The 26,840-nt window shown below is 41.5% G+C and overlaps 1 protein-coding gene across 6 annotated transcripts in view; it reads right to left on the reverse strand.

Moving 5' to 3' along the window:
• Nucleotides 1–26,840, reverse strand: part of ARHGAP6 (Rho GTPase activating protein 6) — a 542,861-nt gene that overhangs the window by 19,114 nt on the left and 496,907 nt on the right. For all 6 annotated transcript variants that reach the window (XM_055563246.1, XM_055563245.1, XM_055563247.1 and 3 more), the window contains exons 6-9: nt 23,506–23,561; nt 20,550–20,700; nt 19,456–19,604; nt 12,673–12,852 (exon numbers count right to left, since the gene is read on the reverse strand). In XM_055563246.1, the coding sequence (XP_055419221.1) occupies nt 12,673–12,852; nt 19,456–19,604; nt 20,550–20,700; nt 23,506–23,561 (536 nt within the window). The remainder of the gene's footprint in view (nt 1–12,672; nt 12,853–19,455; nt 19,605–20,549; nt 20,701–23,505; nt 23,562–26,840) is intronic.

Below are 26,840 nucleotides of genomic sequence, written 5' to 3' on the forward strand. Positions count from 1 at the left end.
GCTCGGAGACAAGACTCTTAAATGTGGGGACAAGTCTTCTGAGAATAAGTGGTTGGTGGAAGAATTTGCCTCCTGCCTCTTGCAGAACTCAATTCATCTTAACTCTAAGAAGCTGGAAACAATTTTATTAAGAAGAACAGGGATGAGAAAGTAACAAAATGTTTTCCTCCTTTCATAAATCTGTTCTTCCTACTTCATTCTGAATCTTCATTAATGACATTGCCAAACCCTAGTCACACAAGCTAAAAAGCTGGGTTGGATTCAAGCTTCTCTGTGTCCTTTCCCCTCCACGTTCAGAGACAGGAAACCCACTTGATTTCATCTCCAAGATGCCTGTTACTTCTTCCCTCTCTTTTCCATTCCAGCTGCAATGATCCAAGTTTGAGCCCTCATTATCCCCTTGGAGTTCTCATCTGTTAGCCATTACCAGCTTTCATTTCCCTGACAGTCATACTGCAAGTTCCCTCTGGAAAACTAACTGCTCCCCAACCTTCAGCTTGAGGGTGAGGTGTGCCCTCACCTAAATCAATGAGTCTTTCATCCCCAGACTAAAGCATGGATGCTTGAGTGATGAGCATGCGACTTCATTAGAAGCAATGAAAAGCTGTGAGAACTTCCCAGGGACTTTGGAGAGACAGGATACAGGGCCTGAAGATAATGCTGACAACTGAAGAAACAATTCCAAGAAATGGAGAGAAAGAAAAAGGGGTCTCTTGACATCATTTGAGTCCCAGGTAAAGCCATGCCTGAAGCCACATTTGCTCTTGGATTGTTCAGCTGTGTGAGCCCCCAAATTCCTTAAGCTGGTTTGAGCTTTTAATCAAAAACAAAGATCCATCTTAGATGGGCCTTTGATACAACAGCTTGCTAACCTGTTGTTGTTCAGTCACTCAGTCATGTCTGACTCTGCGACCCCATGCACTGCAGCACGCCAGGCTTCCCTGTCCTTCACTGTCTCCCAGAGCTTGCTCAAACTCATGTCCATCGAGTCAGTGGTGCCATCCAACCAACTCATCCTCAGTTGCTCCCTTCTCCTCCTGCCTTCAATCTTGCCCAGTATAAGAGTCTTTTCCAATGAGTCGGCTCTTCACATCAGGTGGCCAGAATACTGGGGCTTCAGTATCTAACTTGTGTACTCTCTGTTTCCCTTAACACATATGTCAAATTTCTTCTCTGGTTGTCACAATGCTCTGATCAAGACATTTGACCAAAACCCTTTTTAATCAAAGCCATCCCTTCACTTGCTTGCCTCAATCTGTTCCCATCTCCACCCCTAGCAGTCATACCCACACACATTCTACTTCAGTACCACTGTGCGTCTCAGTCTGACCTTTTCCCACCTCATCCCTTTAATTCATTACATAAATATTTGGTGAATGCTTCCCGAGTGCCAGGCACTGGATTCTGGGATTCAGCAACAAACAAAACATACAAGAATTCATGTCTCCTTGAAGCTGACAGTGAATATGGGAAGACTGGCACTAAAGAAATAAACAGAAAACATAGCAAGGATCACTTGGAGAAAGATAAAGCCAAGACAGGGAACAAAGAATCCTGGGTGGGAGCATGCCATTTAAATGGGATTGTCAGAGAAACTGACATTTTAGCAGAGAATGGAAAGGAGGAAGGAATTGGAGAAAATCATTCCAAGGAGAAGGGAGAAAGAAACAGCAAGATGTTGAGTCAGGAGCAGTGAGGAGGCCAGGGAAATTGGAACAGAGTGAGAGGAAGAAGGCGAGTGGTAGGAAGGAGGTCAGGTAACCAAGGCCAGATGTTGTGGAGTCTTACTCCATGATAATGATTTCTGCTCTCAATCGAAAAGGCAAGGAGCCTCTGGAAGTTCTGAGCAGAAGACGAACACAACTTGTCATCACTATGGCTACCGAGGTGCTAGGAGATTGCAAAGAAGCAAAGGGTGAAGCTGGGAGCGCAGATGGGGGAATTGTTGTCGATACATCCAGAAGAGAGATAAGGGAGGGCCAAGCCAGTGTGGTGAGTGGATGAGAAATATTTGGATCCTGGAGACAGTGAAAGTAGAGACCATAGCAGCAGCTAATCGACTGGGTGGAGAGAGAAGGAAGAGGAGAGGGAGCAGGGGATGAAGAAGAGAGGCTGACGTCAACGTTCCCAGGAAGGACGGGAGTGCTGTTTACTGATACAGAGAAGCTGCAGGACGAGGAGGAGGCTGGGGGTAGAGCCTAGGACTGTGGCTTCCCTAGTGGCTCAAACAGTAAAGAATCTGCCTGCAACACAGGAGACCCAGGTGGGCTCCCTGGGTCGGGCTTATCCCTGGAGAAGGAATAGGATACCCACTCCAGTATTCTTGCCTGGAGCATCCCATGGACAGAGGAGCCTGGTGGGCTACAGTTCATGGGGTCGAAAAGAGTCGGACACAACTGAGTGACTAGCACTTTCACTTCACTTAGGTATAAGAGTGAGAGGCCTGTGAGACATCCAAATGAAGGAAAGCTCTAGTAAGTGATCAGGAATAAGGGTCTGGGGTTCAGAAAGAGTCCTGGGTGGAACATAGAAATTTGGGGGACACACATATAGATAGTACTTAAAGCTCAGTGACCAAGTGCAATGGCCTAGGAATGAGAATGGAAGGAGAAGAGAGGAGCAGGACTTTAGGTCCAGAATGGGAATATCTATTCTCTTACTTTATTGAATACATTAAATCAATTAAAAGACGGACAATGTTTACAAACAATATGACCCAACAGATACACATGATTCCATCAGTTTTTCCAAAAGTAAAATTCAAAGGGTGAAAATGAGAAGAGAGGGAACTCATTTAAAAAAAAAAAAAATGAACTGCGAAGCAAAAAATGGTATAGGCCAACAATGTATACAATAAATTTTTTTTTAAAAAAAGAAACTTTCACGAGCAAATTAGGAAAACTATGTGTATTTTTGTCCAGTTAGTTTAATTTAAAATTTCCTATGCTTAGACATGTAATAAAAAATTTTGCTCCAAGCGCCAAATCCATTCCCACTAAGAATAAACAGTTGGCGTAGATGGCCTTCAGAGTGGTGCAAACATCACAATATCAGTTCTCTGATCAACTCAGGTTCATTATTAGAATAGCTTACATGAGGGATCATTATTTGAAAATAACTTTGCATACATTTTCAAAAACCATTCTGCAATTCAGAGTTTTACTCATTCAACTAGGCTTCATTCGTAACAAATTACAATTATTGATGTTTATTTTCTGTAGCATATGTGGCCTTTATTCGGTAAGCAATGCAAATAGAAAGGGTCAGTGTTATAACCCTATCTACAGTTCCTTTCTAAAAGACTCTTGGTACTATTTTGCCTTGGAGACACTGTTTACAAATGACTGAAAAAATATAGCTTAAATATGTATGGATCTGTGTATTGCAGGGAGGGTAGGTACTATTTTCCTATGTATTACACAAGACTGACTACAGTGGATAATACATAAGCCATTACTTTAATTAATTTATTCATAGCCCATCTTGTTACAACATGATTTAAAGCAGCTTTCAGAATTCACATGATAAAACCACGTTTGTTTAAAAAATAAAGGAATAGTTCAGAAAATTGGAGCCAGTGGGAAAATGAAAGTAGAGAATTTGAAATGATGCCTGGAACTGACTTTTAATATTCATACAACAGCATTCAGTGCTGTTTTCCCAATAATTCCTCTTATCTGTGTCCACATTTGCACATTTCATTTCCTACTATTTAATAAAAATTTCAAATTACTGGCTCAGTTCAATAGGATGAGTATTCATTTTCTATTAATTTAGATACTTAATAGAGAAACCAAAGTGAAGAGAATGACCTGACAGGAAATAGCAGCTCACAGCGCGGAAGAAGAAACACCCAGGCAGAGGCGTCCACACACACATTCCTTTTCAGTAATTAGGATGCTGTTGAAAGAATATCTGACCAGGAATCAATAGCTCCTGAGCTCCAGTTTTGGCTCTGCTGCTTATAATTAACATAAACTTGGGAAACATCAACCATCTTCTTTAGGATTCTGTTCCTCCATCTGGAAATCTGAGCATGTCCTATCTGTCCCCTTCTCCTTTATGGGGATGCTATGTGGATCAAAGGGCTAACAAATTTGAAAGTATCTGAAGAGTTGCAAAGAACTTTAGAATAAAAACTGTATTGGAAATAGACAAAATAAGTCAAACAGTTAAAAAACTAAAAGCAGATCAGTTAGAGATGTGAATATTTGTTCTGAGATTTTTTTTCTTGCCTAACAGCCATCAATTTCCACCTCTTATCCTGGGTGCTTGCAAAGAAACCTGCCTATTCTCTTCTGCCTAACACTTCTGGTGGGTAAGGAAGTTCTGGGATTTCTTCTCAACATGTCTCCATTCTCGACTGCCCCTTGAATTTCTAGAGCTACACTGTATGACCTCTTGAAGTTAGACTCTGTGTAGCTTCTACCTTTTGGCTTTTTCTCTTCTGTCAGACCTCAGGTCTTTGGGCTGGTCACATTGTCAGAAAGCAGGGATTATCTGACTTGACTGCCTGGAACTTTGAGAGGTTGCAGTTCTCTGTCAACTGGCCTCCTTCACAGCTACGTCAAGATCATATGGGCCAATCCTGGCCAAGGGACCCCAAGGGGGGGGGGTCTTGTAGAAGCTTCTAGAAAAGGCTCTCCTTCATATTGACAAGAGATGCAGGAGAGAAAACATCTCTCTTTGTGACTGGATGTGATAATGGCTGCAAGAGCTGCTGAAAATGATTGTGGTCTCTTCAGCTAAAGATGGTGGACCAGAGAGAGGATAAGTGCAACTGAGCTGCTAAAATTGTGCCCCCAGGCTTCTTCTTATGAGATAATATTCAATTGGCCTAAAAGTTCATTTGGGTTTCTCCATACATCTTTGAACAAATTTTCTGGCAGCCCAATAAACCCTGAGGTTTGCCACCACCCATAGTTGACTGCAGTTGCAGTTGGAACTCCTACCAGCATATCCAGGACCGTTCACCCACTTACTCATTCGCTCACACACTCAACTTTATGCTCTTTCAGAACACAAGCTAGGCTGGTGCTTCCTCTGCAATGGTTACTGAATGAATGTTGTTGGAATCGCTACAAATACTAATAAAAAATAACCCAGGATTATTGGTCTTCATGATGTACACTGGTCTAGTTGTTTCTCTCTTCTTGGAAGTGGTACCAATCTCAGGCTATAGGACAATTTCCTTGTTACTCATTTTTAGAGTTGGAAAATAAATTTCCTTTCCCAACTGAGGATCACTAGAATTTTTCTAATAAGTTCTTAAACTACTGTTGCCATCAATACAAAAACTCTAAAAATGAAATGTATGACTCAATAATCAAATTTTTTTTCTTCTGGGACTTTGCATGTAGTGAAACGGAAACTAAGGAGTAGAATCATAAAAAGCATATTACTTTTTTTAAATCAATCAATTCTGAACGTTTACATGAAGGAACCAAACCCATCCCAAAAGGGCTTCTTCCTTTACAATTTATTGTTTCAAAGCAAAATCTCCATTGGGTTTTACTCAAGTATTTAGCAACTTTAGATATTTTCTAAGGGTACCATATATGGTTGTGTTTATTTGGAGACTCAACTCCTTAGATTTTCATATGTTCCTTCAAAGGATAATGCTATTTCAAAAATCAAAAGAACTTTGGACTCTCCTGCTTGAAAGAAAAAATGTAAACACTGCACATATGAAGGAATAAAACTGTCACAATTAAAATCCACCCTATCAAATTAAAAATGAAACCTTGAATGATTGCCTCGGGTATAACTGCTATGATGTATTTTATTCCATAAACCACAGAGAGGGAAGGATGGTTTGAGTTTTCTCCATTGGCTAAGTCACCATAACAAACCATTAAGGGCATCTGGAAGAGCAGTTCCCAGGACCCAATCCTACTGCTCTGTCTTGCCACCAGGTGTTTCACACCAATCCACCACTTGGCACTGAACCAAGAAGGATGCTTTGCATTGAAAACTTTAACACTCCCCAGCAGAAGTAAATGTCACTGAAAGTCATGATGACATTTCTTTTCAGCTAACAAACACACTCAAGAAATCACTTTGGCTATTTATGGGAGCAAAAGCTCAAACATGGGCAGGCCCAGCCTTGGACCTTTGTGCAGCTCTGGTTTGGAGGATGGCTTAATATTATGTAAAGAGGTCTCAGTGCATTTGAAGGGTCAGAATGCATTAAGAAATTCAAAAAAATTTTCTCACGTGCCAACCCATGCCGCACAGCGTTTTTGGCAATTAGGAAGCATTCACGAACAAATACAGTCTAAGAGCCCAGGATTCATGGAGCTGTGATGGGGAATGACTTGTGGAAGATGAAGAGCAAGGAGTAGTCTTTGCTCCATGGTAACAGGTTACAGGAAGTGGAAACGGATCAGGTGTAATACACTCTGGCCCCTCTCCCCCTGCAGCAACAGAGCATGCATTCTGTCATTGCAGACAGGGACAAAGTGAGCTGGCTCCAGCAGGAACACACACTGGCTCTTGTAGCCATCTGCTGGCCTGGACATCGAGTGGGTCAGTGTTATGATCAGTTCAGAAGGACCGATGCTGTTAAAGGTCCCCTTTACTCCCCATTTTCAAATTGGCTAAAATATTTTCCCCCACCCACTCCTGGCCAAATGGACTCCATATATGAGACATCATGTTAAAGTACCTCATCTTTTGAGTAGGGGGGGTATCACACTGTAGTAATAGTTCACTTACAGTTGTTGCATCACTTGGGCAAACACTCTTGGCTTACTTCTCATGAAATCATGGTGAAATTTAGAATAAATTATTATGATGTACATAATAACTAGCCCAACTCCTGGCACACGAACAGTGGTTATTTAAAAAAGAAAAACAGTGGTTATATAAAAAGGGAAATGGAAATCACATATAATTATCTAGCTATGTCGATAGGGGGTGGTCTCTAGTTTGATGATCTGGGTTCTTGCTTGACTCCTTTTGACTTGGCATGCGAAAGAAATTTTAAGAAAATGTAATTTGTGCCGGGAAAGAAGAGAACACAGAGCAAAGCTTGGCTTCTAAGCTTGGAATCTTCATCACAGCCTCTGACCCTTGCTCCCAGTAGTTCTCATTCGAAATTTCCCACGTGTGCTGTGCTGATCCCCAGCTAAGGCTGACCAATCAGCAGAGTGGGAACGCTCTGGCGTTCCCATGTCTCCACTGTGCTCGGCACTTTCCATCAGCCCATAAGGGCGGTGCCTTTGCCTCTTTCCCTCTCTCCAAAAAAGAAGCCCTAGTAGTATCGGCCCTGAGAGGGAGCGGACTCTTTTCTCCACTCTGCTCTGAAGCTCTTATTAATTCCAAGTGCCACGATGAATTTTCTCTGGCATTCCCAACATCAGCTACAGAAGCCACAACTTTCAGAACAATTAATGGGTCCCTGATGGAGTAGCTGAATGCTTTCTGCCTCGCAGTGATACCACTGATCATTTCTAGATATGCATGATTCTTCCCTTTGATTTTCAGTGTTCCCAGAGAGAGTATGATTTTGTGTTTTCAATTTTTACATAGTTACTGATATCAGGGAAGGAGGGTTATGATTTAAAGGTTGGGGAATCTAAGGTGTATGGGTACTGAATTTAAAAAAAAACACATTTTTTTCTTAGCAATACAGTATTACAGTATTTTTTTTAAACAAATAATTACTGAGCTCCCATTTTCTGCCAAGTATTTTCTAGGTGCTGTGGATATCAGTGAATAAAACAAGCAAAAATCCCTGCTTTCATAAAGTTTGCATTCTATTAGGTTTCAACAAGCATAATACACAGTGAGTTGAAGGTGCTAAGTGCTATAGCTAAAAGGAAGAAAAGAATAAAGGGCTAGGAGTATATATATGTAGGAGCAGGTCACAGTGTCACATGGCGAGGTGCAGATGGGCATCACTGCCAAGGTGACACCTGGAGGTACTTTGATAGGGCAGGCACCTGATCAATTTCATGTAATAATAGCAGTGATTTCTCTCTGTTTCTGAAGTGCCTGTGTGTGTGTGTGTGTGTGTGTGTGTGTTAATCGCTCATTCATGTCCAACTCTTTGCGACCCCGTGGACTGTAGCCCACCAGGCTGCTCTGTTCATGGGATTTCTCAGGCAAGAATACTGGAGTGGGTTGCCATGCCCTTCTCCAGAGGATCTTCACGACCCAGGGATTGAACCTGGGTCTTCTGCATTGTAGGCAGATTCTTTACTGTCTGAGCCACCAGGGAAGCCCTTTGATGTACCTAGTCCATGCCGTTAAGTGCCCTATGATATCATTTCTAATTCTCAAAATAATCCTGTAAAGCTTCATCTTTTTTGTTTGTTTGTTTCCAACAGAAAAATGAAGACTTAGAATAGGGCCAAGATTACATAGCAAATACCTGGCTCAGCAGAGATTTGAATTCTGGGAACTGTTTGTAAAGCTCATGGTCCTCCCACCATTTTGGGAGTTTCCCAAGATGTGGTTTTCCCAAGGTGTGATTAGGAAACTAGCAGAAAGCCCTGGAGGCATTCATTAGCACACAATTCTGGGCCCCATCTCATTGCTACTCAGTCTGAATCTCTGGAGTGCAGCCCAGGAATCTGAATGTCTGACAAATTTTTCTTACGACTCTGCTGCATGTTCAAGTTTGAGAACTGTGATTTTAATCTGCTGCTTTGGTCTTTTGATAGAGTGATCATCATGGTGGGTGTTATCATGACCTCTTTCCAGCTGGATGATTTCTAACCCAGTGTCTGAAAAGCAAACAACCAGTTTAAAAAAAAGAAAAAAAAAAAAAAAAAAAACTGTCCTAGCCACGCTCTCAAATTGCAGGTCAGCCTCTAAAGCTGGGTATCGCTTCTGTGTTCTGGGACAATCAGGTTCTTTTTGGCCCTTTCCCATTAAGTCAGATACTGGCCACTTGGGAAAGGCAGTGTCAACATGTGGAAATGAAGGACATTATAACACTCAGAACAAGCTTTGGGCCCCTGCCAGGCCTCTGTGGGTTTTTATATCCCTTTCATCAGTTCCATGGAACCACTGCCTCCAGAGTGCATTTTGCCTTGAAGGATGAGCTCACAGCCACCTTTTCTAACAAGTCTTCCTTTCTGATGCCAACGGGAAGTGATGCCTCCTACTCTGACTTCGTAAACATTTCCAAGAACTGTGAAAGAGTACAATAGCTAACCACCTTTAACCATTAGGTTCTGTCTAGCTTCATCCTTTCTTGTTTGGAATTACTGCACTACTTCTGAAAGCTTCTTAAAGCAAAACAAAATGAAACAGCTATATACAGGAATGAATTTTTGTCCATTCACACAGACCAGCTTTGCCAACCAGTCACCAGTGTCAGTATAACAAACTAGATTCTGAAATGCCAAATATTCCAAAATCCATCTACAAGTGAGGAGATTAATTAATAAAAAGAGGTGAAGCTAGGGCATAGAACTATGCAGATTTTAGAACTAGAAGGGATCTTGGTTATTATTCATTCTAACCTAGTCCTTTGATAATTAAAGAAATGGAAATCAAAGAAGATGAGGTCTCAGAGCTAATGTATAATAAGTGTTAGTCGCTCAGTCATGTCCGACTCTTTCTGACCCCATGGACTGAGCCCACCAGGTACCTCTGTCTATGGGATTCTCCAGGCAAGAATACTGGAGTGAGTTGCCATTTCCTCCTCCAGGAGATCTTTCTGACTCAGGGATTGATCATGGATCTCCTGCATTGCAGGCAGATCCTTTACCATCTGAGCCACCAGGGAATCCATGTATAGTAAAGAGAGGACTATAGCAAAGTCAGTTTTCTTTTTACTGACCTACGCTAGAGATCTTTGTACTGTCCTCCTACTTCATTGTCCTTTTTCTCAATATATAAATCTTATAGGTTGTCTAAGGAGATCAAGAATGCTTACGTGAATGGTTAACTTACTCTGAGAAAGGTAGCCTTAATTCCTCCATGCCCATACTTCTTCATAAGGAGTAAGGATCAATAATACAGAAATCATCATATGTCACAGAGGTACACTGAGTCATTCATTAATCCAACCAATATTTCTTGTTTCCACCAAGTACCAGGTGTAGGGGTAATGCAGTAAAAAAAGTAGATGGAAATGAACAAAAATTCACTTCAACAGAAAGCTTATATTCTAGTGGGGAAACACAAACAAGAGAAATGAATAAAGTCCTTATGAGCAATGATGAGTGCTAAGAGGAAAAGGCAGGGAGAGGGAATAGGAAGTGAGGATGTGCGTGCATGGTTGTGGGCTGTATGTTAGACAAGGTGGCCACGGAAGGCCTTGTTGAGAAGTACAGATCACAACTGGGGAACGCAAATGAAAGCTACTACCCAAGAGAATTCTGACATCAGTCTCTAAGAGAATGGCAGATAGAGATGAGATCTGGAAAACGCTGGGAAAGATTTGAGTACTGACGTTCTTCTGGTGCTGTTAATAATCTAGGCAGTGGGAAATGGAAGTAGAGGAATGGAACAATTAAAATGGCGGCAACTAGACTTTGAAGGAAGCCATGAAGCAATTTGCTAGTATCTGAGGTGAAAAGAAATGTCTGATGGTTTGTGGTTTCACATAAAGAACTTTGCTTAGAATACAGAGTTTAGAGAATGGAATTCAGATTGACAAGCGGTATTATTATTTTTAATCTACAGAGCATGAAGCAATGCCAAGACTACTTGGCAAGATGATATGTGACTTAAAATTTGATGAAAATGTTGAAAACTTCAAACATCTGATTCACCCAAATATGTAATTAATTACAAGGATTTTGGCTGAAGGGTGAAACTTAGACTGTTGTTGCTGTTTAGTTGTTAAGTTGTGTTAAGTCTTTTGTGACCCCATGGACTGTAGCCCGCCAGGCTCCCTCTGTCGATGAGATTTCTCAGGCAAGAATACTGGAGTTGGTTGTCATTTCCTCCTCCAGAGGATCTTCCCAACCCAGGGACTGAACCTGCATCTCCTGCATTGGAAAGTGGATTCTTTGCCACTGAGCTACCAAGGAAGCCCTGAAATTTATTATATAGAGTTCATGAAAATTTCCATATTTTTTTGAGAGTCTACTGCATGCAACACACAGGCAGTGCCTCAGAGACTCAAAGAGGAGCAAGACACATTTCTACCTCAGTGAACTTTTCACTGCAATAGATCCATTTTCACTTCCTCCTGGGCATCCAGAAGGAATTCATTTCTCCACTTCCCTTGCAGTGAAGTACAGTTTGTGGCTGAGTTCTGGCCAATGGGATTGGAGTGGGCAGGATGGATGTCCCTTTTAGGTTTGGCCCATGAAATCCTAGGGGACTGAAGAGTCTCTAAATGCAAGGAGCTGGGTTCCCTATGTCACCAGCAGGAAGGCTGTCCACTAAACATCTGATTAAAATTTATGTGATATTTGTGTCTATTGTGCTGAAGTGCTGAGATCTGAGCCAATTTATGTTGCCCAAATCATACAATTATTGATGAACATTTGCATAGAATTTTACAGTTTGCAGAATGCTTTCACATATCAAAGGATTCTGGGAACCGCCCTGGGAAACAGGTCATATTTTAATTTTTTCCCCATTTTCCAAAAACTGAAACTGATGCTTATTGAATACTGAATTACTTGGTCATGATTACAAAGGTGCAACAGAGAGAGCAAATATTCTAAACCACTGGCTCTCAAATTTACAAAAATAACTGGTATAAGACAAGGATGGAAATATATCTAATGCAAGGCCTTTGATAAACATAGACAAAATATTAGGGAAATTCAAAAGAGGGAATTAGCACACTCAGCTGAAGAAGCCACTAAAGGCTCTAGTGGAATAGGTAAGATTTATAGTGAGTGTTTGCAAATTCAAAAAAGAAATCTATGAAGAACCATCGAGAAGGTTCCTACAAATTTTGATAGGTGCTATGAGTGTGAATAGACACAGAAGAGAATTGGCATTTGTTCTAATGATCCAAGGGAAGTGGGAGCAAGCAATGAAGTTTTTCTGAAGGAAAACAGGAACCAGTAATTCAATACAAATAAAAAAAATATTTACTGAGTGCCTGCCAGATGGAGAGCCTTCCAAAATTGTACAGAGGATACAGAGAGGCGATAACAAGGGCACAGCCTGTGTTCTAAATGCGCTTATAATCTACTAGGGGAAACAGCCATACATGACTTCAACACAATGATAAGATAAACATCAATAGGAACAGTAATAGGGTTCAAGGAACAGAGAAGTAACATGGCAAAGTGATGTGAGAAGGACACAGGGAAGATAGGTAGAGCTTCATGCAGGAAGCAGAATCTCCAGATTGACCTTGGAGGAGGGGCCATTGCTGAGGATGGTTATAAATACATGAATTCATGGGGGCCACACATAATTCCAAAAAGAGGTCTTTTTATCAATTTTGGGGGCAAGGACACTGCTATACAATTCATCAAGTGATTCCAAAACATGACTATTGTTTAGGAGACAAGGAAGTGACATTTATAATTTGGATATGTTTGTTAAAACATGGAATCATAAACTTACAGTGATGTCATAGGTGTGTACATTTCTATTCCTACTGAAATTGCCTGGCTTCCAGTGAATTTAGTCAATGACCAGTACTATGAGCCAAAAGGTGGTGTCCCTGTTTCATTATGCCACCAAGAGGCAATCAACAGGCAGCTTACCGAGATGTCCTGCCAAACGCGGGACACTCACCATGAACAGGGCTTCATAATTTTCGATCATTTTCTGCACCACAGCAATGATGGCTGTGCTCTCTTCAGCGCGGGCCGAACTCTGGACTGAGAACTCTTTGTCTGACGACTTCTGCTTGTGCAGCAGGTTGGGTCCAAATATGGTGGCCAAGTTTAGAGATGTCATTTTGTTCCCAGTGACCTACAGAAGCAGAGGATACAAGGATGGTTGTGATTTTTGCTTTTCAAAACACTGAGCGGTTAAATAATCAATTGAATCTTTTTACTTTCTCATTTTTTTTCTGCAAGGACCACATCATCTCTGTCAGAATCCATGAAGGGCATCACATTTTCCTTTTGCTTCACATCTTGAAGTTCATAGCTCAGTGGTCATCTCAATAGCATACTGAGTAAAATTTTAGAATGCTGTTTTTGTGAAACTGGTACTATATAAAATTTCTATCCTGTCTGCTCTCAAAAAATATTGATGTTCATCCATTCGACTGACCATGTATCCATCCCTCTATCTATCCCTTCATCCATCAACCCATCATCTCTTTATTACTCCATCCACTCAGTACCCACCATAGATGGGCATTTTTCATGGATTTTAATTATTCTAAAGTTTTTTCCAACAAAGATCACAAACCACTCCTTATTTTAAAGGGTTCACATTCTAGAGGAGAAAAGCAACTGATCAATTACAAGTAGTCGAGAAGATCCCCTGGAGGAGGGAATGGCAACCCACTCCAGTATTCTTGCCTAGGAAATCCCATGGACAGAGGAGCCTGACAGGCTACAGTCTACAGGGTCAGAAAGAGTCGGACACAACTGAACTGAGCATGCACGCATGAGTATAAAGTATGAAACGATCAACTCTGGAGGCCCCAGGGAAGACACTCCAAAGAGGGGGCAACATTTGCCCAAAACCTTGAAGGAGAATAGTTTGCTGGGCTGAAAAACAGAGGAGCTGGCGCAGGGGGCACCTTCACAGTGGTGAGAACACTGTATGCAAAGACAGAAATAGATAAAATATGCCAAGGCACCCCAGGAAGCTCAGCAAGGCAGAGGGTGCTACAGGAAGGCCTGGTGAGGGCCAGGTGAAAGTCACTGCTACGTGTCCCCTGAGGGGCAAACCTGCTCTTGGTTGAGAACCACTGATCTAGGCCAGTTATTTCTCCTGTTGAAATCAGTTGAAAATCTATAAATGCCCAGGTAAGTCTGGGAATTGTGGATGCCTGGGGAGGTTCCTTTGCCTGGGAAGGTCTGCATGGCCTTCGAGAGACAGGTGGATGCACAGCATAAAATTCAAACACAGAATCAATTCCTGACCCACAGCTAAGACTCAGCCTCTGGAGTCCCCACCTTGTCCCATGGAGCCCTGAGTGGATGGCTACCCAGCCCTGCAAGCCCAGCATGGCACTTGTCTGCGTGGGTGCTCAGTAGCTCAGTCGTGTCTGACTCTTTGCAACCCCATGGAGTGTAGCCCACAAGGCTCCTCTGTACATGGGATTCTCCAGGCAAGAATACTGGAGTGGGTTGCCATTCCCTGCTCCATGGGATCTTTCCAATCCAGGGATCAAACCTACGTCTCCTGCATTGGCAGGGGGATTTTTTATCATTACCACTAAAGTAAAGATAAGGAGTGTGTTATTTTTAGAAGGCGAGGCCATTTTTAGGTTTGCCGCCAAGGGGAATGATTTCATGTGGTAAACACTGGGAACTTTTAAGAAAGTGCCCTTTATGTACAATGGTTCAATTCTGTTTTTCCTTTGTTTCATTTCATCGATATAAAACTCGACAAGTTTTCATATTATTTTTCATTTCTCTTCCTGGAAACTCATGGCTGAGGATAAAACCAAATGGGCTCTATTTTCAAATTCATCCCTTTAGAACTCAGAGGCATTTGGAATGCTTCCCCTTTCCCTCTTAAAGTAATATTGGGGTTTTCTAATTAAAACAACAACAACAACACGATCAAATAGAAGATTTTGTTTTCTTTGAAAAGAATGTTTAGTACAAGGACAATCCAGAACTCTGCTTCCGCTCGCTTGTCTTCTCCTGGTGCTATTTTGGGAATGCAACACAAGCCCGCTGTTAAAATGCACCAAAATTCCAGCTGCAGACCACGATGCTGTGGTTTGTTAACGCTTTTTTTTGTTTTGGTTGGTTTTACTTAATTGTCTTTTAAACTGGAAGATTTGCTCACAGATGGCATCCACCTTTGTCCCCCATGTTATAGCATATCTCTCTCTCACTTGCCCCATCACCTTTCTCTATGACTGGCTAATATAATGTGTACTTGGGCTTGCTCCATTATTTATCAGAGAATTCAAGGAAAACATTTATCTCTAAATAAGCATCCTAGATCATTTCTAAGCCAAATATGAATAGCTCACATTTATTAAAAGCTCAGCATGTCGGTGAGGGAGAGAAGGATTGGGAGTTTGGGATTAGCAGAAGTAAACTTAAACATAGAATGGATAAACAGCAAGGTCCTACTAGAGCACAGGGAGATATATACAATGCGTGCTCCTGTGTGCTCCATCACTAACTTGGGTCCAACTCTTTTCCAACCTCATGGACTGTAGCCTGCCAGGTTCCTCTGTCCATGGGATTTTCCAGGCAAGAATACTGGAGTGGGTTGCCACTTCCTTCTCCAGGGGATCTTCCTGACTCAGGGCTTGAATCCAGGTCTCCTGTACTGTAGGCAGATTCTTTACCATTTGAGCTACTGGACAAGCCCTACTTGAGCCACTACCCTATGATAAACCATCTTGGAAAAGAATATGAAAGAGAATGTACCTATATAACCGAATTACTTTGTTGTACCGCAGAAATTAACACAACACTATAAATCAGCTATATGTCAGTAAAATAAAAAAATTTTTCAAGTTTAGCACGTAGAGTCACTGGGCTAGGGGCTTTGCACAGACTGTTGCGATCCCTTCTCACTACTCACAAGATGAAGCCGCTGCAGCTGTCATTATTTTACAGACAAGGGAAGGGATGCACAGAGCCGGGTTCCAGGCAGCCTCTGCCCCTCACTCTTGCTGGCAGAGCCGGCATAGCAGGCACGTGGGAAAACTTGCCCCAAAGCCCGGCCAGGGTGAGGAGAGTCAGGTACTGACCCTGCTACAGATCCAAAGCCAAGCTTCCACTTCCTTGAGGCCTGTATCTCATCAAAGGCCCATAATCCCGGCCCTGTGTTGGTAGTCTGTAACTTCTTTTTGCCCCATAAGATTCTCTGAAGAACTGGAGGCCAGCTATGGACCCTCTCACCAAAAAAAAAAAAAAAAAAAAAAAAATATATATATATATATATACATTCACACCACATATTCCATGCCATGCTGGGGAGTTCTTGGATAACCTGAAAACCACTGCTCTAGACGTTTCCATGATGTTCCTGCAATATTCTCTCTAGAGGAAATGAAATCTTTCTTATATTTGGGAATTTCTCTTTTCCCCTAAGGAGCAAAACAAATAGCAAACTGAACAAAATGGAATAAAGCAAAACAAACCCAAGATAGCAAAACATTTGATAAAATACCACTATTTTTTCCCCCTAAAGCACTCATTTACTGGTCAATAATTTTTCTCATGCTCTTCTTTTAGACATCTTTAAGATCCCGTCAGTGATGCATGGGAGTTTAAGCACCTATTAGAAAAGAAATATTACTTTCATCTTATAAAAGAGGAAGTTCAGGTCTCCCTCTAACCCAACTCTCTTTTCCCTCCTCTTCCTCTGTTTTATAAAAACAATTTCACATAGTAAGGTGCTGGCAGAGGCTGTGTGAGCCTCCAGGCTCCTTGACACTCTGCATCATTTTTCTTCCTTTTGCAATGCATAATAAGTGCCCAACAGACACGTAACACACCTAGCAGAAACTAACAAACAGGTAAGAGCAAAGGTTGAAAACTGCTTTGTTTCTTGACTGTATTTTACAGTTGAATTTTTCTCTCACTCCAGTGCACCCATTCTACCTGTTCATACCAAAGCAACTTACATCGTGAGTAAAGAACCTCTCTCTCATTCCTCCTCCCTTGCCCTTCTTTTCTACCAATAGGGGTTTTAAGCTAACTCCCATTCCTAGGCCATACTTATGTGGCCTGCTTACTCAACCCCTGCACACCCTTTGATATGGCGTTTAAATTCAATCTCCTCCGCAAAGCCATTCCTAACTTTTCTGGTCCACGTTCATCACTTCATCTCTGGAGTTCTGCAGTGACTCTGTGTTGAGATTTCTAATTCTATAAATCCTTGTGTTTTTACCCCCTCCACCTTCTAGGATGCCATGGCATTCCGGGAACATGAATTAGAAAATTCCCAAACGATGCTCACTGGTTTAGAGAAACACAGAGTAGGTGCTCAGAACATACATGATTCAGATACCAAGGCCACTCTTATATGGAAACATTTATAATGTGAAGTGCTGCTTTTCACATTGCTATTTCTATGAAACCTTCCTAACTCACTTTCTTCCTGTCTCAAACCAATCTACAACATAGATTATATCACCTTAGTCAAATCCTTCCAAAGATCCATGGCTTAAAAGAATCAACCACCTACCGCTGGCAAAGGCATTCAGTACTCTGGGAACTTAGCCCAATTTCCTCTCAGACCTCATCAGTACTTTCCCATACTGCAGCCTCTAGTCCAAGATGGCTGTGTGGGCTACATTTTCCTGTAACTTCTGAACATTTCACAAAAGCAATGCTCTCCTCATATTTCCTCTGTCTCTCTAATTTTTGGTTACTGGTCCTTCATTTTGACTCAAGGTTTAGGTTAAAAGTGTCTAGAAACCCTTGTCATCTCTTGCTTCCCGTACAACTTTGCTGTTACCAGCATATTTTTCTATGCCTTGTAATAAACTAGTTTTCTCAATGACTGTGCAGTACCAGTTGAAGAAGTTTTGTGTCCAAAGTTTAGGTAAGGAAATCCAGGTTTAGGAGATTAACAGATTTGTCCAAGAACACAGAATCAGTGAGTTATAAAGCTACCAAGTGTTTACAACCAGGGTGGGCTCCCCACCATACCCGGGGAAAGGGGGACTTCCCAGGAGGCACTAGTGGTAAAGAACCTGCCTGCCAATGCAGGAGATGTAATAGATGTGGGTTCGATCCCTCGGTCGATTCCCTCCACAAGGGCATGGCAATCTACTCCAGTATTCTTGCCTAGAGAATCCCATGGACAGAAGACCCTGGTGGGCTACAGTCCATGGGGTCGCAGAGAGTCAGACACGACTGAAGCGACTTAGCACGCACACATGCAAGGATGTTTTCTTTTCTTTGCCATAGGCAATGCAGTCTTGTTCAGCATTTGGACTGAAAGAAAGTCTGAAAATGATTCTAAAAAGGCACAAGTGAGTTCCATTGGGCATTTTGCTTTCCTCAATGCCTTCTTAATCACCTAAAACCTGACTTTCTTCACACATAGTACTTAAGAAATGTCAGAGAGGCGTTTCACGTACCTGGGAACCCAGACAGGGCTCTGCCTTAACCCAATGATTAGGGAGATGATTCTATAGCTTATAGTCAATAAAGGCTGACACCCAGTCGGGTAATATAACTACTTAACAATTATGCGAATTACAGTATATCCAATGAAGAGCAGTGTGAGCTGAAGGAAGGTGTCAGTGTCATATTATGAAACCTGAAGCCAGCAGAGTTTCACTAATAACTGCTATGGAGATAAACGGCTAACTCAGGGAAGTTCTATTCTCACACTGATAGGGATGATGAGGATAAGAAAGGTAGAATTGCTTTTCTGGATTAAAGTGAAAAAAATTACATATGAGCATGGCCTTAGGGAAAGCAATCTGACAATTACAGAAATGAATCCATGACACAGCTGAGTTCTGCTTAATAGGATTTAAAATAGAAAGCTTCTGAGGTAAGTAAGCTTGGAATGTCTTTGGCTCCTTGTTGATTTACAATGCATGTTAGCATAGTAAAGGGTCTGAGATCTGGGGAATAAAAAGTCAGGGAGAAGTATGACTACATGGTTTCAAAAAAGGGAAGCAGGTCTCTTTTTAGGGTTAAGATTAAATAGTGAAAGTGAAGTTGCTCAGTCTTGTCCAACTCTGCAACCCCATGGACTGTAGCCTATCAGGCTCCTCTGTCCACGGGATTTTCCAGGCAAGAGTGCTGGAGTGGATTGCCATTTCCTTCTCCAGGGGATCTTCCCAGGAATCGAACCCGGGTCTCAGTTGTTTGCTAATAAACTCCGGGAGTTGGTGATGGACAGGGAGGCCTGGCGTGCTGCGGTTCATGGGGTCGCAAAGAGTCGGACACGACTGAGCTACTGAACTGAACTGAATAGGTCACTTAAAATTGAGGCCAGCATCTCTCCTTTGTTCAAGGGAGAAAGTGGAAAATACCTTGAAGCACCAAAGAACACCAGAGCCTAAGACCTCAGACTGGGGGCCAAGTCCAACAAGAACATTCCAGAGGCGTCCAAAAGACTGTGGAGAACCTGTCTCTAGGAGCTGATACCAGGTGGCACTGAGATGCATTGCTGTTTAGTCACCCTGTCGTGTCCAACTCTGTGCGACTGCATGGACTGTAGCCTGCCAGGCCCCTGTGTCCATGGGATTCTCCAGGCAAGAATATTGGCGTGGCCTGCCACGCCCTCCTCCAGGAGATCTTCCTGACCCAGGGATTGAACCCACGTTTCCTGCCTTGGCGGGCGGATTCTTTACTGCTGAGCCACCAGGGAAGCCACCTTATTCTTTTTTAGCTCTCCCTTTCAAAACAGGAAAAAGGAAGAGGCGTGCATGCGTGGCGGTGGCTGGGGGCGCACCTCCTGGCCATCCTTGCTGACGTTGTCCTCGGCGTGCCTGGCCACGATGGACAGGAACTGCAGCAGGCGGTGGAGTGTGTCGCAGTTGCAGGGAGGTAGCAGGTAGATGAGGAGCTGCAAGGTGCCCAGCTGTTCCTCTGGCTCCAGCACTGAGCAAGGCAAGAAGAGGGGCTCTCAGTAAGTCAAGGCAGAGGTCACGCCCTTCCGGCTCAACTGTCTTCAGAAAGGGATTAGCAAGGCAAGTCACCTTTCATTCCTGCCCCCCACCATTGGTTTAGCAATTCAACAGTAAGGTTCTATGAGGGATAGAAAGATCAACGCGACCTGGGGAAATGTAACACCCACAGAAATCATTCTAATCCAGGCGAGAAAGGTAACCTCATTTCCCTTATTTTCTTCTTCTTCCTTCCCTTGGTGGAAATCCTCACAAACTTTAGGGATCACAGCCCATTTGCAAACCATGTGGGAATGTTCTAAAATCTGACTTTCTAACAGTTTGGAGGCCCTGGTCTGTTGAGCAGTACACAAGAGGTAGACTTTGTTGGCAATAAGCGAAACCCGGTACAAAGTCAGGGTCTTCTTCTCTGTTGTGAGCCTGTCACCTGCAGCAGGAAGGAACGCATGGAGGCTCACACAGTTCCAGCCACTTCCTCCTCCCAGTCGCCCTCCTGTTCTCCTTTGGGGAGCTGTGCCTCTAGCCCTGAACCAGCCACATTGCAAGTCCTGGTCCTGGGCTCTGCCTGGAATATTTCCCATCCCCCTTTCTCACTCTGGGTTCCAGAAATGCAAACTCATTTTTAGGCATGGACTCAATCCTCTCTGTTACTCCAGAGCATCAGTTTGTAGCACTTTCTACTATCCTAGAGTCGTCTAAAGGCATCCCCAGTGTTTCTTGGCTACTTCCATTTGATTCATGGCAACTTTCTTCCTGCCAATTCTCCCCAGGGTAAGTCTCAGAAAATTCCCCCAATAGCCTGATCATTAGAGATAGATAAATCAGGTCAAAATAGCTATTAGGAAACATATACACAAGGTTTTGATGAGTGAGTGGGACATCCCAGTAAGACATTCCTGCAGATGGCTGGGTTACATACAGAGGGTGTTGATGAAAGCTGTGTACAGCTCCCTGGTGAGCAGGGGGTCTGGCATGTCCCTTAGGAACTCCTTCAACAAGGCAGCCACATCATGGACGCTGTGCTCTTCCTCCAGGGAGACATCAACCCCACGGTCAAACTCCTCACGTAGCTGGAAAGACAACGGTTCCAGTGGCAGTCTCAGAACAGCACACCTCAACATTCAGTGCCCAGCAAAAGAAGGGCTGTGACACGCAGCCTCGAGGAGTAGGTTTACCCAGACCCCGCCCAGACCCCGGGAAGGAGAAGCAAACAACGTGTGACCTTGATCTACAGAGTCTATGCAAACCCAGCCCTGAATGAATGAAGTGAAAGTGTTAGTTTCACTATATAGCCATCAGGGAAGCCGATATAAGCCCATATATATGTGTATATATCTATAGCCACCTGGTGGCTAAGACTGTAAAGAATCTGCCTGCAATGCAGGAGACCCGGGTTCAATCCCTGGGTTGGGAAGATCCCCTGGAGAAGGGAATGGCAACCCACTCCAGTATTTTTGCCTGGAGAATCCCATGGACAGAGGAGACTGACGGGCTACAGTCCAGGGGGTCACAAAGAGTTGGACACAACTGAGTGACTAACACTTTCACTTTCATATATATATATACATATATATACACACACATAGGAAATGCATTATTAAATAAAAGTATCTGTGGGTTTACTGTTAATGACACAAGCAGCAGGGCTTGATAATGACATCCAGAAGGTTGGGAGGAAGAGCTAAGGGGTTAGGTCAACTCTGACTGTGGGAGGGAGGAATTAATCCATTGTATAGCAGTTTTGCATGTCAGCAATTTTACCACGTTGGAATTCTGACATTTTCCACAAATACTAGACAAGGAAGCAAAGAGATTTTTCTGCAAACAATGAAATTAAACACCCTGAGAAACCATTTGTTTCTCTGAGGCTTGAAGGGTGACAATAACTAAATAAAATCTGTCTTAGATTTGTCAAAGTAGCTTTATTAACATTTTCCAGGAAGTTTGCCTGCCTTCATCATTATCCTCGCTCCTTTAGCATTTATCACAGTAGGAAAACACAATAGCCAGAAGGAAGTCATAACTCTACACCATACTTTCATCTCGGACAGCTCAACTTCTCTTAGGTATTGTTCTCTGATGTTAAAATCAGTTAGTGAGTTTATGAATCTGCTCTAGGCAGTAAACTTCTGTAAGTGTTCGTGTGCTCTGTCATTCATTCAGGACAGATGTGCTGCCCATCTGCTGTGTACCAGGCTTTGGTAAAGGTCCTCAAAATGCGGTGATGAGTCAGGAGGCAAAGCCCTTCCCCTCCTCCAGCTCTCAGTCAGGTGATAAACTGGTAACCTCATCAATCACTAATTAGCTCTTAATACTGTGACAGTTGTTCTGGAGAAAAAGTGTAGAGGGTTATGAAGTGATATAACAACATCAATGGTGAGGTGGAGCATACTTCATGCTTGAAATCTGACCACTTATTATTATATATATATATATATATATTTTTTTTTTTTTTTTTGGAGAGTCCATAAGTAAATCTCCATACAAAGGTTTTCCCTTGGGTGAATAAAGATGTAACTGAGGAATAATGTCTGTCACTAGCCACCTCGCCACCTGATAAGAATGGCCATTACTGTCCTGAATGGCTCATCACTTCCAGGTCACTCGCCCTTAGTGTGCACCAGGCAGCCAGAACGAAGCAGGCTTCCATTGGCACCACCCCTATTCGTGACCATTCAAACATATTGTGGTTCTTTTCTGAGCGAGAACACACACACACACATGCGTGCACGTGCCGAAAGAAAGGACTGTGGAAAGAGCTTGATCTAAACTGTGTGTCTTGAATTAAATGTCTTTATCTCTCTAAGCCTCAGAAGTGGGTGAAAAGGCTTTGTCTCTCAGCTGGTGGGCGAATTCAGTGAGGTAATGTTTTTGAAAATATTCTGCAGCTCTGCACAGGAGGCCTAAGAAATGTTACGATGCTATCTTCTTCCTGCTAGTCCTATTGTGAAATGTTAAATGTTGTTCAGTAGTCTCTTAAGTGACTATTATAAATAAAACCAACCAACCAACCAAACAGAAAACATACTTCTTTTGAAAAACCTCTTTTGTCTGGACAAGAAAAGATACAAGAAGGCATTTATTTCACTCAGTTTCAATAATATGAACAAATATCGTTTCTTCAGCTTCATCCAACTAAAATTATTTTCATTTGGCTTCATTTTTGAATTGCTGGGTTCCTTACTTCTTTCTGTTGGAACCAACAGAGGGAAAATAATATTTTAATTTTCTTTTAGCCAACATATGAATTCTTTTCTCAAAGGAAGGTTTGTCTTTTATGAAGCTGTCATGAACACAGATATCTGTCTAATCATAGGAACCTGCTTCTGAAGCTCTAATACCAAACTTCTTTTGCAAGAAATCTGGAAAGTGTTGAAGGAAACTGAGGGGTACAATCCCCACACGGAAGATGAATTGGGGAATCAATGGTTCCATAGAAAATTAATACCATTATTTTTGAGAAGTTAAAGCTATAAATGTAGCATTTTCACAGAAGAGATATTAACAGGATCACTCATATTGCATTTTAGTAGAAATGGGTACTATATAATTGTTTTCTATTTATTTTCACTTACTGATCAGGTACTCTCTGAATCTCCTGAATTTACAGTGTCAATAAAATGTTTATAAATTAGTTTTGTTTTGTTGTACATGCCAGGGGCACGTATAGACATTGTGCTTTCAATTGTATGATCCTGAATCTTTCTGAGCTTCTGAGTTTGCCTTTTATTTCTTGGGACTCAATTATACTATAATCGGTGAGATGGTGCAGAAAAGATATTCAGAAATGAATTTGCATAAGCTCGAACTTTGCACAAGGTAATTCACCTAAAAGTCAAGTGAAATGTACAATATCATCTCCACTTTTCACTTACTTGTCTCACTCTCTTTTTTGAGCTTCCAACTCGGAATATCCCCACTGTCTGGAGGCCTGCAAATAAGGAAACAAAATCTTCAGTCCTGTTTTATGGTTTCAAACTGGAGCAAATCAAAATAGATATAAAACAGAATGCCAATACCACACTGCAACATGCAGGGTAATGGTGACTTGACAGCATGCACTAATGCTTATTTATGCCATGCTGGATTCACCAGGTACCTAGAAGTTAGCCCTGCTAGCACCAGGATCATTTTACATTAAACACTTCTGGTTAAACATTATTCTTGTGATATTATGTATTTCCACACTTTCTCCATATGAAAAAAATACTGTAACATTTTCTTCATTATACAGAAGAATTAAACATGAGTTTTCTATGAATTTCCAGCTGTTTATCAATTTGAAGATAGATATTTCTTGTCTCACTGATCATAATTAAAGCATGTGCTTATGAAAGAAAATCTATAATGTGTAAAAAATGATATACTTTAAAAATACCTGGTGTAGAAGTAATGATTTAATATTTTGATTTATTTCTATACAGTCTCTTCTCCATGAAAAAATTATATATAGAAAGCAGAAATGCTGCTGCATTTACTTATTATTATGTCACAAGAATTTTTTAAGCCAGTAAAAATTCTGTGTAAATGTTACTTAAAATGGATACAAAATACTCTATTACATGAATGTGCCAAAATTCACTTCATATTCTCCTCTGAATGACAATATAGGTTCCACCAACACATGTGCACTAGTTCCGATACCATAACTTGCCTATTAGGAACAACTCTGCATGTCTGTCTCAGTTTACATTTCTGATTCTCTTGAGAGCATGTCCTAGAAGTGGGATTATGAGGCCAATGCATCAAGAAGATTTATCTAGTCCTAAATGTCAGTAGTGCCAAGATTGAGAAGCCTTGCTCCAAAAAATTAGGTCTCTTAAACAACTGATCACAAATTAGAAAGGTCAACAATATTTCCTCAGTATCATTAAATATCCAGTCAACATTCAGATAAGGTTCACCAACTGTGATCAGTTGGTGCGCCTTGCAGTCTCTTAATGTGTATGTTTCCCCCCTTGCTGTTTATACATTTTCCTTGTCATAATTGGTTTGATGAAGATATAGCACAGATTTCCCACTGTAGATTCCCTCACTGTTTGGATGAAGACACTCTGCAGTGCCGTTTATAAGTTCCTTTCTCCCCTTTATTTCCTCTAAAGAGATAGAGTCAGAGTTTTCTCTTATTCCGCTTAGAATTTGGGGGCAAGAATACTTCACAAGAGCTATTACACACTTCTTTTAAGGGGGCAGAGAATGTGTGAAGGACTTATTTTCCTATGCAAGCCATCAGTCACTGCCACTGCTGATCATCACCTACATTTACTGCTTCATTGCTGGCTTACTTTCTCTTCATTTGGGATAAGGGCAATGCCAGATTGTAGCTGCCCATGTCTGTTTTGCTGCCACATGAAGAGGGCTGGTGTGAGAGTCAACAGACCATGAAAACATAGTAAACAGGCTAGCAAACATCATTTGCATCCTGAATCTGCCTGATCCTGAATCTAGATAAAATATTCAGACTCCCAGTATGTAAATGGGATTTTGGTGGGGGAGGGGGGGTGTATGCTTTGCTTAATCTATTTTTATCTGGCTTCTTCTCTTGTCACTGAAAGAGTTCTGACTAGTCCAGTATATAATTAAATTGGAAAGAGTTTAAAATCTTAATAACATTATTTCTTTCCATCCTGAAACAAAGTAGACATCTTACTTTATTTCTTAATTCCTTAATGTCTCTTGGTAAAGCTTTGCAGTTTTTTTCACAGAAGTTTCTTACTTTTTATTTCAGGTATTCTAGCTATACTGTATGTTTGATATTAATATAAATGAATTATTTTATTGGTATAGTACATATTATTGTTCTTATAGAAGACGTGGATATATTTTTGTATATTTATTTTATGGTTTTGCCACATTGTGTATTAGGTATAAGACTTTTAAAATTGGTTTTCTAGAGTTTCTCAGTTAGAAAATATAATATGCAAAAATATCCAAAAATATAAAAAATGGACTTTTTATCTCTTTTATATCTTATACGTGTTATTCTGAATTTCCAGAATAATTTGAAAGAATCATGCTGAGAGGCTAGTCATTGCTGATTTGCACAAGTACATCTTGATGCTTTGCTCTTGGGTGGAATTTTTGCTCTGCATCTCTTCTCAAAAGACTTCTGTTCCTTCCTTGTTGTTGCCATCAATTTGTCTGCCTTATAATTGAGTCCAGCCAACCCCCGGCCTAATTTATTGCTTCTACCTCTGTGGGGACTTGAAAACAACATAATAAAGATATTAGAATCAAACACAGAATTATATTTCTTCATCTACAAGATGAGCATAATAAGTATCTGCTTCAAAAGTTGTTCAATGATTCAATTAATCAATGCATATAAAATACATAGACTTGTATATGGCACCTACAGAGAGATATAGGCCCTGACTGGTCTAAATGAGAATTTCCATGCAAAACAGAAAACTTTATTTTAATAGTGCTGTGCTGTGCTCAGTTGTTCAGTTGTGTCTGACTCTTTGTGACCCCATAGACTGCAGTCCACCAGGCTCCTCCGTCCATGGGATTCTCCAGGCAAGAATACTGGAGTGGGGTGCCATTTCCTTCTCCAGGGCATCTTCCTGACCCAAGGATCAAACCCACGTCTCCTGCATTGGCAGGCAGATTCTTTACCACTGAGACAGTTGGTAAGCCCTTATTATAATAGTATGACTTCACAATTTTAATTTTGGCTGCATTATTTTCTTGTTGGTTCGATGGTTTCCAAATAGCTGAAATTTCTACCTAAGTGAGATATCACATAAGGGCACTTTCTTCCCACGTGAGACTATTCCTTTGCTTGAATCCCTACAGTCTGGACAGAAATGCCTGTTTCTATGTCATTATTTCCTCAATTATAGTACTTTTCCACTCAGTAAAGGTGACCATGATTTTGAAAATAACAATAGCTAGTGATTGATTACTGTAATTTCTATGTATCAATTATAATCTAAGTTTTTAATTAATTAATTTTTAGGCAGAGCAGATGACAGCCTTCAGATAGCCAATGCCATTCTCTGATATAAGCTTTAGAGTCATTTTCCTCAAGAAGATGCAGTCCAGGCATTCAGTAACCTTGACTTGAGACAGTCACTGAGAAAAAACAGGTGTCCATCAGAAAAGTCATAAATCTGGGAAAGAAATGTGACATTGCTGTACCCTGTCCCAGAAATTGATGCAATCACTTTTCTCTCCTTTTCCTCCCCTTTCCTGGAATGGGAACTAG

The sequence above is a fragment of the Bubalus kerabau genome, chromosome X (genome assembly GCF_029407905.1).
Source record: "Bubalus kerabau isolate K-KA32 ecotype Philippines breed swamp buffalo chromosome X, PCC_UOA_SB_1v2, whole genome shotgun sequence".
NCBI classification, from domain to species: domain Eukaryota; kingdom Metazoa; phylum Chordata; class Mammalia; order Artiodactyla; family Bovidae; genus Bubalus; species Bubalus kerabau.